The sequence below is a fragment of the Berghia stephanieae genome, chromosome 9 (assembly GCF_034508935.2).
Source record: "Berghia stephanieae isolate SIO BIC M18660-M18661 chromosome 9, UCSD_Bste_1.3, whole genome shotgun sequence".
Taxonomy (NCBI): Eukaryota; Metazoa; Mollusca; class Gastropoda; order Nudibranchia; family Aeolidiidae; genus Berghia; species Berghia stephanieae.
This window is the reverse complement of record NC_088368.1, coordinates 48013137-48028850: the sequence shown is the minus strand read 5'-3', so window position 1 is coordinate 48028850 and position 15714 is coordinate 48013137. Positions and strand designations below refer to the sequence as shown.

The following is a 15714-nucleotide window of genomic DNA, read 5'->3' as shown; positions in this document are numbered from 1 at the left end:
CTCGTTAAATTGGTGGGTGATACTTTCCGTTTGCCTTTTGCTAAATTGGTAGACTTATTTTCTTTCTTTTCCGGTGCTAAATTTGAGGTGGATCTTGTTTTTCTATACTCTGCAGTACAATCCACCACAGATTGCTTGCCTGGGGATTCCACAGCTACTGTTGGGGCACCTATACAGAGAAAGGAAAGGCAAAAATAAGAGGGGAGGGGGGGACGTCGGATTGGGAAGTGTGTGTGTGTGTGGAGAGAGAGAGAGAGAGAGAGAGAGAGAGAGAGAGAGAGGAAGAGAGAGAGAGAGAGAGAGAGAGAGAGAGAGAGAGAGAGAGAGAGAGAGAGAGAGAGAGAGAGAAGAGGGAGGGATATCAAATGAATCATTTTTCCCTTTGTCATCAATCCCTATAACATTACTAAAGGTCTTAGCTTATTTGTTGGTTATTCGTTGTATTTTTTTTTATACCGTCAGCTGGGATAATTTTGCATGAAGGGGAAGCTTTGCCTCCTGAATTTTGGACCAATAAGAGTATATTAAGTTGTGTGCCAATTATTTCCTATGATCAAAGTCAAGATTACTCAAAATGCTTCAAATTCACAGGGACAAAGTTTCCCCTTTAGGCAAAGTTTCCCCGTTTAACGGGACACAATCTTGCTGTATTCCATCGCTATTACCACACTAGGCCTGCCTACTTGAAAACTTCAAATTTCGTAGTTTATTAAGAGATCAAAATTCTAGTCGCTATAGTTATCTTTTATCTTGTGCGGCTATGTGGTCTAGTGGTATGACACTCGCTTTCGGATCGGAAGGTCCTGGGTTCGAGCCTCGCTTTCGGCGCATAGTTGAGTCCTTGGAAAAGGCTCTTTACTCATATTCTCTCACCGTACAGGTGTAAAATGAGTACCTGGCCGTTAACAGCATTGTCTTTGTCCGAAAAATTGTAATATCGCCTAACAGGCGGCATGTCCCGTCCTACATGTTAGATGTTGTGTTGACCAGGGATTCCTTGTAAAGCGCTTTGAGCACATTTAGTGGATATTGCACTATATAAAGCTCAATTTTTCATTTGTTTTTTTTTAAATCAACAATTTTTCCTCACAAGGATGAAATACCACTTCAAAATCCTCAAACTTTTGTAGTTTGGCATCAACTTTCATTTTCAATGAGTTTTCATGACTTAGAAATCAGTGGTGATGGTGACAAAAAGTGACAAAGTAGGAAAATGTTGAACGATTGCCTTTAAGGGGATGGGCGGGTCCTCGATTGTCAAAAATCGAGTAAAATATCTATTTTGAGATTTTTTATTTTTGAAAAGTTTGAAACCTTTGCTACATGAAAATGTGTTTGTTGACTCTCAGATGGGTCAGTTTAGGTCCAAACTGACCTCTTGAAGTCCAAGGGGGTCAGTAAATATAATGTTACAGCCTGCCTTGACAGCGAAAAGCCATATAAACATTAGGCCAATATGAGCATAAAACATCGATAATAATAGGCAAGTTTGGTATCGATAGTTTCGTCTATTTTTGGTCTATATGAAATGCCCACTGTCAAGGTCTTCGGTCTATCTATATTTAGTCAAGAGCCTTTCCAAAAACCCCTTCTCTGACCCAATTGTGAGGGGTTGACTGATTGTAGTAAAATCGTGAGTAATTGTTGTGACCTTTGCCTTGCTAGCGCTGTTCTCATTGGCTGTTCAAAATAGTCGATGATAACATGACTTGATACTGCTTTCTGAGTGGTTAGCGGGCGAGTCAAAGTTCATGCTTTGACCTCATCTTCGCATGCGTCGCATGTAAACATTGTTATTCTGTGTGTGATTTTTCTTCTTCCCCGGGACATGAAAGTTTTGTTTTGTGAAAAGTACCGACACGTACGCAACAAGTATGCCTTGAAAGACTCGAATTGTACGACTTGCAAAATCAGCAGCTCGAACAAGATGGGAACAGTAATATTATTGTGAATTTTTATAGATAGAATTTGTCACTCCTTCGTAACATGATGCAAAATGAAAAAGCGCTGAGGTCTCTAAATGAAATGAATGGAGTTACCGTCGAGCTAGACTGAGTATTGGTTGTAAACGAATGAGCGAGAGGTTTGTTATGCACTTGAGAACGAGAGAGAGAGAGAGAGAGAGAGAGAGAGAGAGAGAGAGAGAGAGAGAGCAAAATCCACTAACTGTGCTCAAAACGCTTTACAAAGGGTCCCTGACCGACAGCAACACGTAAAATGTAGAAGACATGACGCCTGTTAGGCGATATTACAATTTTTCCGACAGCGACAGCACTGTTGACGGCTAAGTACTCATTTTACACCCGAATACGGTGAGAGAACGGGAGTAAATAGTCTTTTCCAAGGACTCAACTATGCGCTGAACCAGGCTCGAAACCAGGACCTTCCGATCCGAAAGCGAGTGTTATACCACAAGACCATATAGCCGCTCATAGCTTAGATAGATAGATAGATAGATAGAGAGATAGATAGATAGATAGAGAGAGAGTGTGTGTGTGTGTACGTACGTGTGTGTGTGTACGTACGCGTGTGTGTGTGTTTGTGTGTGTGTGTGAAGCCGAGAAAAGGCAAGGCAGGAACAGGAGGCTGAAGAGGGAGGGCCTGCACATCAAGCAGGGTCATTTTGACGCATGAATGCATGATCTTGTCTGAGTTTCCTGTGCTTGAAACTTTGAATGCGTTTTTCTCTGTTTGTGCTTTTTCTACCTTTATTTTGCTACTCTTCCTTTATTTGTAAGCATTTTTGAATGATTTTTCGCATGTGCATACAGTATTACTAGCTTCATAAAACTGAGCATTTGTATTTCAGATTTATTTTATAAATTTTGCGTAAATGAGGGTCAAAAGTCTAAAAATGGGTCAATTTTTGATGTTTCAAAATTGATGAACTTTGAAAATCAATAAAAATAATACTACTGTAGATATTAGAAAATTGATGCTTAGCCCAAATGAATGGCTCAAATACTACTTGTATACCTATTTTCATGTCAATAACTTGTCATTTGGCGAAGCCTTAGCATTTTGAAACTACTTCATTATAGGGTATCAAATTTCAAAATGGCGGCGTTACCATGGTAACCAAAAACTGAAATTTAGGTTTTCAATTTTTTTTCCTCTAATTAGGATGTACATAACCTAAAATTACCACTAAAAGTCAGCTACTTATTACATTTTAGAATTTCGCCTTCAGGACCCGCCCATCCCCTTAAGCCCCATTTCTACTGCACTAAACCCCACTTTTAGAGCAATTGAGATGATAGACTATCATTGATACTCTAGCTAACTTCTGGAGAGTGGGAAACTGCACCTGTGTGTTCCACCACACATCAACTCTCTCATTGCTAGCATATTGTTTCGAGAAAATGTAATTTTAAAAAGGGGAAATTCCTCCTCTGGACTCCAAAATCGCGGATTTCCACGGATCCGAGGAAAACCATCGGCTGAGAAATGTCCATGAAGCGCTGAAATTGGATCAAAATTTCGTAATTTTACAGAATTTCTGAAACAGGAAGTAGGTCTGGTACGTGGGGGCAGCGTGGCTCAGCGGTACGGTCTTTGGTTCCTACCCAAAAAGAGCAAATGGATGTCCAGGTCAGACGCAGAAAGAGGCGATGGGTTGGTTGGCCATACCCTGCGGAAAGAGCCCTGTAATATAACCAAGCAGGCTCTCGAATGGAACCCACAGGACAAGAGGAAACGGGGTCGTCCAAAACAAACAAACTTGGAGGAGAAGCCTTCACCAAGATTTGTGCGTCTCCAATCTTACCTGGAGTGAGACAAAGGTCTGTGCCAAGGACAGAAGATGCTGTTGAGGCCCTATGCTTCGCCAGGAGTCAAGAGGCATAAGTCAAGAAAGTCAAAAAGGTACCGAGTACCTTCAGACAAAGCTATGCCCTGTAAGCTTGAGCATTTTAAGTCTGAATGATAGAATGTAGTAAGCACTACTCATAAAAAATACTGGCTAAAAACAATAACAAAGAGCTGAGTGATGTCAATTTCATTCCTTTTACAGACACTAGAGACGACCTAAAAGTTTCTCATTACCTAAAACATGATGGAGGGCCAACTCGGCCGCCTCCCGTCTGGCAACTTTCTTGGACGCACACTGGCCTGAAATGTTGGTTGTTGACCTGAAAAAACGAACATTTTACACCGTCGATAAAATCCGATCTTCCCCAAGCATCAAGTAGCCTCTATGTGTATTTGGGGAAAAATAATTTCAAGAATTTCAGGGGGAAAAAATATCTATATAAACACAAAAGACACAATTTTAAAAAGTAAACAGAAAAAAACCCCCAAAAAAACAACTTAAGCATTTATACAGTGCCTATCCACTGAACGTGCTCATATGGCTTTACAAAGGGGACCAAGTCAATAGCAACACTTAACATGTAGATCGAGACATGACGCCTCTTAGGGAATGTTAAAAATGCTTTTTTTTCTGACTGAGACGAAACTGTCAAACAATGTTAGCTTATTCATTTTAGTTACGTTACCACTCCTTACAAAAGAAAAAAATAATAGATATAAAAAAAAAAAGAAAAGAAAAGATTTCAACATTTTTTGTTAAGAATTTTGGTGAAAAAATCAAAAAAGCAAGAAATATTCTAGTTTGGTCAAATTTGTGTTTTTGATATCCTATAGTCAGTGAAATCTGCATAAAGTCAACAATATCAATACTCTCACAGTGGAATCTGCATAAAGTCTATATCAATACTCTCACAGCGGAATGTGCATAAGTCTATATCAATACTCTCACAGTGGAATCTGCATAAAGTCTATATCAATACTCTTACAGTGAAATCTGCATAAAGTCTATATCAATACTCTCACAGTGAAATCTGCATAAAGTCTATATCAATACTCTCACAGTGAATTGCATAAAGTCTATATCAATACTCTCACAGTGGAATCTGCATAAAGTCTATATCAATACTCTCACAGTGGAATCTGCATAAAGTCTATATCAATACTCTTACAGTGAAATCTGCATAAAGTCTATATCAATACTCTCACAGTGGAATCTGCATAAAGTCTATATCAATACTCTCACAGTGAAATCTGCATAAAGTCTATATCAATACTCTTACAGTGGAATCTGCATAAAGTCAATCAATATCTCACAGTGAATCTGCATAAAGTCTATCAATACTACGTGATTGCATAAAGTCTATATCAATACTCTCACAGTGGAATGCCCATAAAGTCTATATCAATACTCTCACAGTGGAATCTGCATAAAGTCTATATCAATACTCTCACAGTGAAATCTGCATAAAGTCTATATCAATACTCTTACAGTGAAATCTGCATAAAGTCTATATCAATACTCTCACAGTGAAATCTGCATAAAGTCTATATCAATACTCTTACAGTGAAATCTGCATAAAGTCTATATCAATACTCTTACAATGGAATCTGCATAAAGTCTATATCAATACTCTTACAGTGAAATCTGCATAAAGTCTATATCAATACTCTTACAATGGAATCTGCATAAAGTCTATATCAATACTCTCACAGTGAAATCTGCATAAAGTCTATATCAATACTCTCACAGTGAAATCTGCATAAAGTCTATATCAATACTCTCACAGTGGAATGTGCATAAAGTCTATATCAATACTCTTACAGTGAAATCTGCATAAAGTCTATATCAATACTCTCACAGTGAAATCTGCATAAAGTCTATATCAATACTCTCACAGTGAAATCTGCATAAAGTCTATATCAATACTCTCACAGTGAAATCTGCATAAAGTCTATATCAATACTCTCACAGTGAAATCTGCATAAAGTCAATATCAATACTCTCACAGTGGAATCTGCATAAAGTCTATATCAATACTCTCACAGTGAAATCTGCATAAAGTATATATCAATACTCTCACAGTGGAATGTGCATAAAGTCTATATCAATACTCTCACAGTGGAATCTGCATAAAGTCTATATCAATACTCTCACAGCGGAATGTGCATAAAGTCTATATCAATACTCTCACAGTGGAATCTGCATAAAGTCTATATCAATACTCTCACAGTGAAATCTGCATAAAGTCTATATCAATACTCTCACAGTGGAATCTGCATAAAGTCTATATCAATACTCTCACAGTGGAATCTGCATAAAGTCTATATCAATACTCTTACAGTGAAATCTGCATAAAGTCTATATCAATACTCTCACAGTGAAATCTGCATAAAGTCTATATCAATACTCTCACAGTGGAATGTGCATAAAGTCTATATCAATACTCTCACAGTGGAATCTGCATAAAGTCTATATCAATACTCTTACAGTGGAATCTGCATAAAGTCAACAATATCAATACTCTCACAGTGCAATGTGCATAAAGTCTATATCAATACTCTCACAGTGGAATGTGCATAAAGTCTATATCAATACTCTCACAGTGGAATCTGCATAAAGTCTATATCAATACTCTCACAGTGGAATCTGCATAAAGTCTATATCAATACTCTCACAGTGGAATGTGCATAAAGTCTATATCAGTACTCTCACAGTGGAATCTGCATAAAGTCTATATCAATACTCTCACAGTGGAATCTGCATAAAGTCTATATCAATACTCTCACAGTGGAATTTGCATAAAGTCTATATCAATACTCTTACAGTGAAATCTGCATAAAGTCTATATCAATACTCTCACAGTGAAATCTGCATAAAGTCTATATCAATACTCTCACAGTGGAATCTGCATAAAGTCTATATCAGTACTCTCCACAGTGGAATCTGCATAAAGTCAATATCAACAAGATATGAAGTGAGTAGAAAAGTGCCAGAAGACAATAGAGAATAAAATTTTTTTCGCGGCGGTGGTGGGGTTTGAACCTGCGACCTTATTGGTACGACAACTCCGCCTGGCAGATGAGAGCGTGGCTCTACCGTGTGAGCTATCCACGAACACAAAAATATTCGTTTCAAACCCAAGTCATTTCTAGATCCCTCTCTCACCCACTTCTTGAGACCGCCGATTCGTTCGCACACCGCCACCGCGAAGTAATTTTGACCAGCAGTTAAGCTTAATAGCCAATATTCTCAACACAAACATATAACATAGAAACGATTGAGACATTGAGTATGCTCCGGTGGATGGGGTGAATTTTTAATTCAGAAAAGTGAGTGGAGCAGGCACTTATGTTGGTAACAACAAAATATGAAGTGAGTAGAAAAGTGCCAGAAGACAATAGAGAATAAAAAAATTTTCGCGGCGGTGGTGGGGTTTGAACCTGCGACCTTATTGGTACGACAACTCCGCCTGGCAGATGAGAGCGTGGCTCTACTGTGTGAGCTATCCACGAACACAAAAATATTTGAGCCACGCTCTCATCTGCCAGGCGGAGTTGTCGTACCAATAAGGTCGCAGGTTCAAACCCCACCACCGCTGCGAAAATTTTTTTTATTCTCTATTGTCTTCTGGCACTTTTCTACTCACTTCATATCTTGTTGTTACCAACATAAGTGCCTGCTCCACTCACTTTTCTGAATCAAAAAGTCAATATCAATACTCTCACAGTGGAATCTGCATAAAGTCTATATCAATACTCTCACAGTGGAATCTGCATAAAGTCTATATCAATACTCTCACAGTGGAATCTGCATAAAGTCTATATCAATACTCTTACAGTGAAATCTGCATAAAGTCTATATCAATACTCTCACAGTGGAATCTGCATAAAGTCTATATCAATACTCTCACAGTGGAATCTGCATAAAGTCAATATCAATACTCTCACAGTGGAATCTACATAAAGTCTATATCAGAACTCTCACAATGGAATCTGCATAAAGTCTATATCAATACTCTCACAGTGGAATCTGCATAAAGTTTATATCAATACTCTCACAGTGAAATCTGCATAAAGTCTATATGAATACTCTCACAGTGAAATCTGCATAAAGTCTATATCAATACTCTCACAGTGAAATCTGCATAAAGTCTATATCAACACTCTTACAGTGAAATCTGCATAAAATCAATACTCTCACAGTGAAATCTGCATAAAGTCAACACTATTACAGTGAAATCTGCATAAAATCAACACTCTTACAGTGAAATCTGCATAAAATCAACAAAGTCAACTTCTGATGAAAGCCATCACCTCTTGTTCGAGCCAAATGCTCTCTTCTTTATCCAAGTGTGAAAATGAATCAAGTCACCAAGTGTGAAAATGAATCAAGTCACCAAGTGTGAAAATGAATCAAGTCACCAAGTGTGAAAATGAATCAAGTCACCAAGTGTGAAAATGAATCAAGTCACCAAGTGTGAAAATGAATCAAGTCACCAAGTGTGAAAATGAATCAAGTCATCAAGTGTGAAAATGAATCAAGTCACCAAGTGTGAAAATGAATCAAGTCACCAAGTGTGAAAATGAATCAAGTCAACAAGTGTGAAAATGAATCAAGTCACCAAGTGTGAAAATGAATCAAGTCAACAAGTGTGAAAATGAATCAAGTCACCAAGTGTGAAAATGAATCAAGTCAACAAGTGTGAAAATGAATCAAGTCACCAAGTGTGAAAATGAATCAAGTCACCAAGTGTGAAAATGAATCAAGTCAACAAAAGTCAATCAAATTTTCTGGTCCGATAGTGACGGTTTTATCAGAATTCCACTGTAATGGAAATCATAATACTGGTACTCATTTTACACCTGAGTATGTTGAGTAAAGAGCCTTTACCATGGAATGCATGAACTATGCACCATTGAAGAAAGGGATTCGACCCCAGGACCTTACAATCCGAGTGTCACACATTATCTATCTACTCACCGTGACAATGGCAATAAACCTTCGAGCACAGTCTGGATCTTTGAAAAAAGCAAACTTTAAATCAGGGTAGAGAACTCTAAGGTGCGTGATGGCCATTCCTTTGTTTGGCTGTTCAGTGTCTTTTTTCTCACTCTCCGTCTTTTTATCGGCATTCAATGAGGATGAAACTAGAAATGTACAAAAAACGAAACAAAAAATTAACAAAAATCAAACAGGAAATAAACAATTTAGTCAAAAGAAATATTTTATTTTGTTTTTAAGGGTTTTACAGCGCTTGCAACACATTTAGGTTATATCAGCGCTAGTAAAAAGGAAGAAAATGGGATAGTAAAAAGTTCTAGAATTACAATTAAAGCACCCAAGAAAAGGTAAGACAAAGGGGAATTGGTTCAAATAGGAAACAGATGTTAAAAAATAATTTTTAAAAAATAATTGAGCTTTATATAGCGCAATATCCACTAAATGTGCTCAAAGCGGTTTACAAGGGGTCCCTGGTCAACAGCAACATTTAACATGTAGAACGGGACATGACGCCAATTAGGCGATATTACAAGTTTTCGGACAAAGACAACGCTGTTAACGACCAGGTACTCATTTTACACCTGAGTACGGTGAGAGAATGTGAGTAAAGAGCCTTTTCCAAGGACTCAACTATGCGCCGAAAGCGAGGCTCGACCCCAGGATCTTCCGATCCGAAAGCGAGTGTCATACACGACAAGACCACATAGCTACATAGATGTAGATTCCAAAAGCACACTATCCAAGTACTTAGTTTGAGATCACCTAAAAGTTTCACCCAGACACCAGCACAAGATCCCACTAAAAGGAATACACTCAACTGGTTACAAATCATATGTCAACAATAAAGAATAACAAAATATAACAGAGAGATGATTTACAAGGAAAAAAATATCATCTCCCAAAGCAATAACTATACATTTGACTGTTTCCCTCACAGCCAAGGACCCCGGCCAGGGGCAAGACAAAACCAAGTAATCTCATTCCAAGACAAAGACAGAAAGCAATTGAAAAACAGATACAGGGGGATAGAAGACGCAGCAAGTACCTCCCTGCCCACTATGGGATGTCGGGAACCCCATCAAACAAATTTAATACAAGTCAAAATGACGACAAAGCGACCCGATGTCGACTGGAAAAAGTCATAAACAAAATGAATAGAACATCTTTGAAAAAAAAAGGAACGTTTTGGGCTCAAAACCCTTCTTTAACCAATGACAAAAACAATAAAAATATTAATACTTTACTTTAAATTCAGACGGACAGCAGAGAAGGTTTTAGTATGTCTTTTCTCCTTGTAATAAAAATGAATGAATGAATGAATGAATGGATGGATGGATGAATGAATGAATGGATGGATGAATGAATGGATGGATGAATGGATGGATGAATGGATGGATGGATGGATGGATGGATGGATGGATGGATGAATGAATGAATGAATGAATGAATGAATGAATGAATGAATGAATGAACATATGGCGACGCTGTCTCTATAGATAGAAGGAAGTTGACGTCACGCTGGTCTTCGTTATTGTTTTTTTTTTTGCCATACTTCCAGATGGCAATGTTGTGAACTTCTTTGCCAAGCGCATACTATCTATAGACACACTTCCAGATGGCAATGTTGTGAACTTCTTTGCCAAGCGCATACTATCTATAGACATACTTCCAGATGGCAATGTTGTGAACTTCTTTGCCAAGCGCATACTATCTATAGACACACTTCCAGATGGCAATGTTGTGAACTTCTTTGCCAAGCGCATACTATCTATAGACACACTTCCAGATGGCAATGTTGTGAACTTCTTTGCCAAGCGCATACTATCTATAGACACACTTCCAGATGGCAATGTTGTGAACTTCTTTGCCAAGCGCATACTATCTATAGACACACTTCCAGATGGCAATGTTGTGAACTTCTTTGCCAAGCGCATACTATCTATAGACACACTTCCAGATGGCAATGTTGTGAACTTCTTTGCCAAGCGCATACTATCTATAGACACACTTCCAGATGGCAATGTTGTGAACTTCTTTGCCAAGCGCATACTATCTATAGACACACTTCCAGATGGCAATGTTGTGAACTTCTTTGCCAAGCGCATACTATCTATAGACACACTTCCAGATGACAATGTTGTGAACTTCTTTGCCAAGCGCATACTATCTATAGACACACTTCCAGATGGCAATGTTGTGAACTTCTTTGCCAAGCGCATACTATCTATAGACACACTTCCAGATGGCAATGTTGTGAACTTCTTTGCCAAGCGCATACTATCTATAGACACACTTCCAGATGGCAATGTTGTGAACTTCTTTGCCAAGCGCATACTATCTATAGACACACTTCCAGATGACAATGTTGTGAACTTCTTTGCCAAGCGCATACTATCTATAGACACTTGCCGTAAACAATGCATTTTTTTGCGGGGATTTCAGTCTGTTCTATGTATCCAGTTAGTAATTAATTTGTGTCCAGTGCCGTGTTCTTAGTTTTTGAAGGTCATCATTGTGTGTTCAGGTGTGTAGGCAATTGGATGTCATTGTAATGTTAATGTTGCTGCTCTAAGAAATAAATTTCAAGTGAAACAATGTAAGCTTCAGTTTAATATATGAAAACAGATACAATGGACGTTTCAGGTTTCCCCTTTATCAACAAAACAGGATGAATGAAACACTACAGACGAATGAGATAATGATAATGTGGTGGTTGCGTTGTTACGAATCCAGCGTCGTCCTCAATGACGTTGGCTGCCCATACAGCTATGCTATGACAAATGTCTCCCCATTCCTCCCATCTGTATCGTACAACTCTCTTCCATTCATCGTTGTCCATTCTAGGATATTTCTTTTCATATAACTGGACCTAGCTCTTCCTCTTCTTCGTTTGCCCTCCATGTTCCCCTGTACCACATCTTTCATTGGGGTGCATGGGTTTCAGCATATGTGAGCCAAAAATATCTCAAGAGATTTGATTAATAAAGTTATCAGACACACTGTGTGGTCCACATTGAGACACCAGCGCCTTCCATCGTCCCAATTTTAAGAGAGCTTGATACCCACCAACTTGTCGTTGTACTGTGACCAACGGACAATACGAATAAACTCGTAGTAACTAATTAAACCACGCCTCTTGAAAGACTTCGGACAGTCCGAACAGTCATGATGTAGCAATGACTATCCAGCACAAATCTTTGGAACAGTCATGATGTAGCAATGACTATCCAGCACAAATCTTTGGAACAGTCATGATGTAGCAATGACTATCCAGCACAAATCTTTGGAACAGTCATGATGTAGCAATGACTATCCAGCACAAATCTTTGGAACAGTCATGATGTAGCAATGACTATCCAGCACAAATCTTTGGAACAGTCATGATGTAGCAATGACTATCGAGCACAAATCTTTGGAACAGTCATGATGTAGCAATGACTATCCAGCACAAATCTTTGGAACAGTCATGATGTAGCAATGACTATCCCGCACAAATCTTTGGAACAGTCATGATGGAGCAATGACTATCCAGCACAAATCTTTGGAACAGTCATGATGTAGCAATGACTATCCAGCACAAATCTTTGGAACAGTCATGATGTAGCAATGACTATCCAGCACAAATCTTTGGAACAGTCATGATGTAGCAATGACTATCCGCACAAATCTTTGGAACAGTCATGATGTAGCAATGACTATCCCGCACAAATCTTTGGAACAGTCATGATGTAGCAATGACTATCCAGCACAAATCTTTGGAACAGTCATGATGTAGCAATGACTATCCAGCACAAATCTTTGGAACAGTCATGATGTAGCAATGACTATCCAGCACAAATCTTTGGAACAGTCATGATGGAGCAATGACTATCCAGCACAAATCTTTGGAACAGTCATGATGTAGCAATGACTATCGAGCACAAATCTTTGGAACAGTCATGATGTAGCAATGACTATCCAGCACAAATCTTTGGAACAGTCATGATGTAGCAATGACTATCCCGCACAAATCTTTGGAACAGTCATGATGGAGCAATGACTATCCAGCACAAATCTTTGGAACAGTCATGATGTAGCAATGACTATCCAGCACAAATCTTTGGAACAGTCATGATGTAGCAATGACTATCCAGCACAAATCTTTGGAACAGTCATGATGTAGCAATGACTATCCCGCACAAATCTTTGGAACAGTCATGATGTAGCAATGACTATCCAGCACAAATCTTTGGAACAGTCATGATGTAGCAATGACTATCCAGCACAAATCTTTGGAACAGTCATGATGTAGCAATGACTATCCAGCACAAATCTTTGGAACAGTCATGATGTAGCAATGACTATCCGCACAAATCTTTGGAACAGTCATGATGTAGCAATGACTATCCAGCACAAATCTTTGGAACAGTCATGATGTAGCAATGACTATCCAGCACAAATCTTTGGAACAGTCATGATGTAGCAATGACTATCCAGCACAAATCTTTGGAACAGTCATGATGTAGCAATGACTATCCAGCACAAATCTTTGGAACAGTCATGATGTAGCAATGACTATCCAGCACAAATCTTTGGAACAGTCATGATGTAGCAATGACTATCCAGCACAAATCTTTGGAACAGTCATGATGTAGCAATGACTATCCAGCACAAATCTTTGGAACAGTCATGATGTAGCAATGACTATCCAGCACAAATCTTTGGAACAGTCATGATGTAGCAATGACTATCCAGCACAAATCTTTGGAACAGTCATGATGTAGCAATGACTATCCAGCACAAATCTTTGGAACAGTCATGATGTAGCAATGACTATCCCGCACAAATCTTTGGAACAGTCATGATGGAGCAATGACTATCCGCACAAATCTTTGGAACAGTCATGATGTAGCAATGACTATCCAGCACAAATCTTTGGAACAGTCATGATGTAGCAATGACTATCCAGCACAAATCTTTGGAACAGTCATGATGGAGCAATGACTATCCAGCACAAATCTTTGGAACAGTCATGATGTAGCAATGACTATCGAGCACAAATCTTTGGAACAGTCATGATGTAGCAATGACTATCCAGCACAAATCTTTGGAACAGTCATGATGTAGCAATGACTATCCCGCACAAATCTTTGGAACAGTCATGATGGAGCAATGACTATCCAGCACAAATCTTTGGAACAGTCATGATGTAGCAATGACTATCCAGCACAAATCTTTGGAACAGTCATGATGTAGCAATGACTATCCAGCACAAATCTTTGGAACAGTCATGATGTAGCAATGACTATCCCGCACAAATCTTTGGAACAGTCATGATGTAGCAATGACTATCCAGCACAAATCTTTGGAACAGTCATGATGTAGCAATGACTATCCAGCACAAATCTTTGGAACAGTCATGATGTAGCAATGACTATCCAGCACAAATCTTTGGAACAGTCATGATGTAGCAATGACTATCCCGCACAAATCTTTGGAACAGTCATGATGTAGCAATGACTATCCAGCACAAATCTTTGGAACAGTCATGATGTAGCAATGACTATCCAGCACAAATCTTTGGAACAGTCATGATGTAGCAATGACTATCCAGCACAAATCTTTGGAACAGTCATGATGTAGCAATGACTATCCAGCACAAATCTTTGGAACAGTCATGATGTAGCAATGACTATCCAGCACAAATCTTTGGAACAGTCATGATGTAGCAATGACTATCCAGCACAAATCTTTGGAACAGTCATGATGTAGCAATGACTATCCAGCACAAATCTTTGGAACAGTCATGATGTAGCAATGACTATCCAGCACAAATCTTTGGAACAGTCATGATGTAGCAATGACTATCCAGCACAAATCTTTGGAACAGTCATGATGTAGCAATGACTATCCAGCACAAATCTTTGGAACAGTCATGATGTAGCAATGACTATCCAGCACAAATCTTTGGAACAGTCATGATGTAGCAATGACTATCCAGCACAAATCTTTGGAACAGTCATGATGTAGCAATGACTATCCAGCACAAATCTTTGGAACAGTCATGATGTAGCAATGACTATCCAGCACAAATCTTTGGAACAGTCATGATGTAGCAATGACTATCCCGCACAAATCTTTGGAACAGTCATGATGAGCAATGACTATCCCGCACAAATCTTTGGAACAGTCATGATGTAGCAATGACTATCCAGCACAAATCTTTGGAACAGTCATGATGTAGCAATGACTATCCAGCACAAATCTTTGGAACAGTCATGATGTAGCAATGACTATCCGCACAAATCTTTGGAACAGTCATGATGTAGCAATGACTATCCAGCACAAATCTTTGGAACAGTCATGATGTAGCAATGACTATCCAGCACAAATCTTTGGAACAGTCATGATGTAGCAATGACTATCCAGCACAAATCTTTGGAACAGTCATGATGTAGCAATGACTATCCAGCACAAATCTTTGGAACAGTCATGATGTAGCAATGACTATCCAGCACAAATCTTTGGAACAGTCATGATGTAGCAATGACTATCCAGCACAAATCTTTGGAACAGTCATGATGTAGCAATGATTCCACAAATCTTGGAACAGTCATGTGCAATGCTATCAGCACATCTTTGGAACGTCATGATGTAGCAATGACTATCCAGCACAAATCTTTGGAACAGTCATGATGTAGCAATGACTATCCAGCACAAATCTTTGGAACAGTCATGATGTAGCAATGACTATCCAGCACAAATCTTTGGAACAGTCATGATGTAGCAATGACTATCCAGCACAAATCTTTGGAACAGTCATGATGTAGCAATGACTATCCAGCACAAATCTTTGGAACAGTCATGATGTAGCAATGACTATCCAGCACAAATCTTTGGAACAGTCATGATGTAGCAATGAC

General features: G+C 38.8%; 1 protein-coding gene across 1 annotated transcript in view; it reads right to left on the bottom strand.

Annotated features, from left to right (window-relative positions):
• Positions 1-11651, bottom strand: part of LOC144979268 (uncharacterized) — a 34496-nt gene extending 22845 nt beyond the window's left edge. The window contains exons 1-7 of the mRNA XM_078925882.1: positions 11538-11651; positions 9908-9941; positions 8792-8958; positions 7501-7504; positions 6709-6754; positions 4045-4130; positions 1-169 (exon numbers count right to left, since the gene is read on the bottom strand). The exon at positions 1-169 is cut by the window's left edge and continues 478 nt beyond it. Coding sequence (XP_078782008.1) covers positions 1-169; positions 4045-4130; positions 6709-6754; positions 7501-7504; positions 8792-8958; positions 9908-9941; positions 11538-11651 — 620 coding nt within the window. The remainder of the gene's footprint in view (positions 170-4044; positions 4131-6708; positions 6755-7500; positions 7505-8791; positions 8959-9907; positions 9942-11537) is intronic.
• Between the last annotated feature and the right edge of the window lie 4063 nt (positions 11652-15714).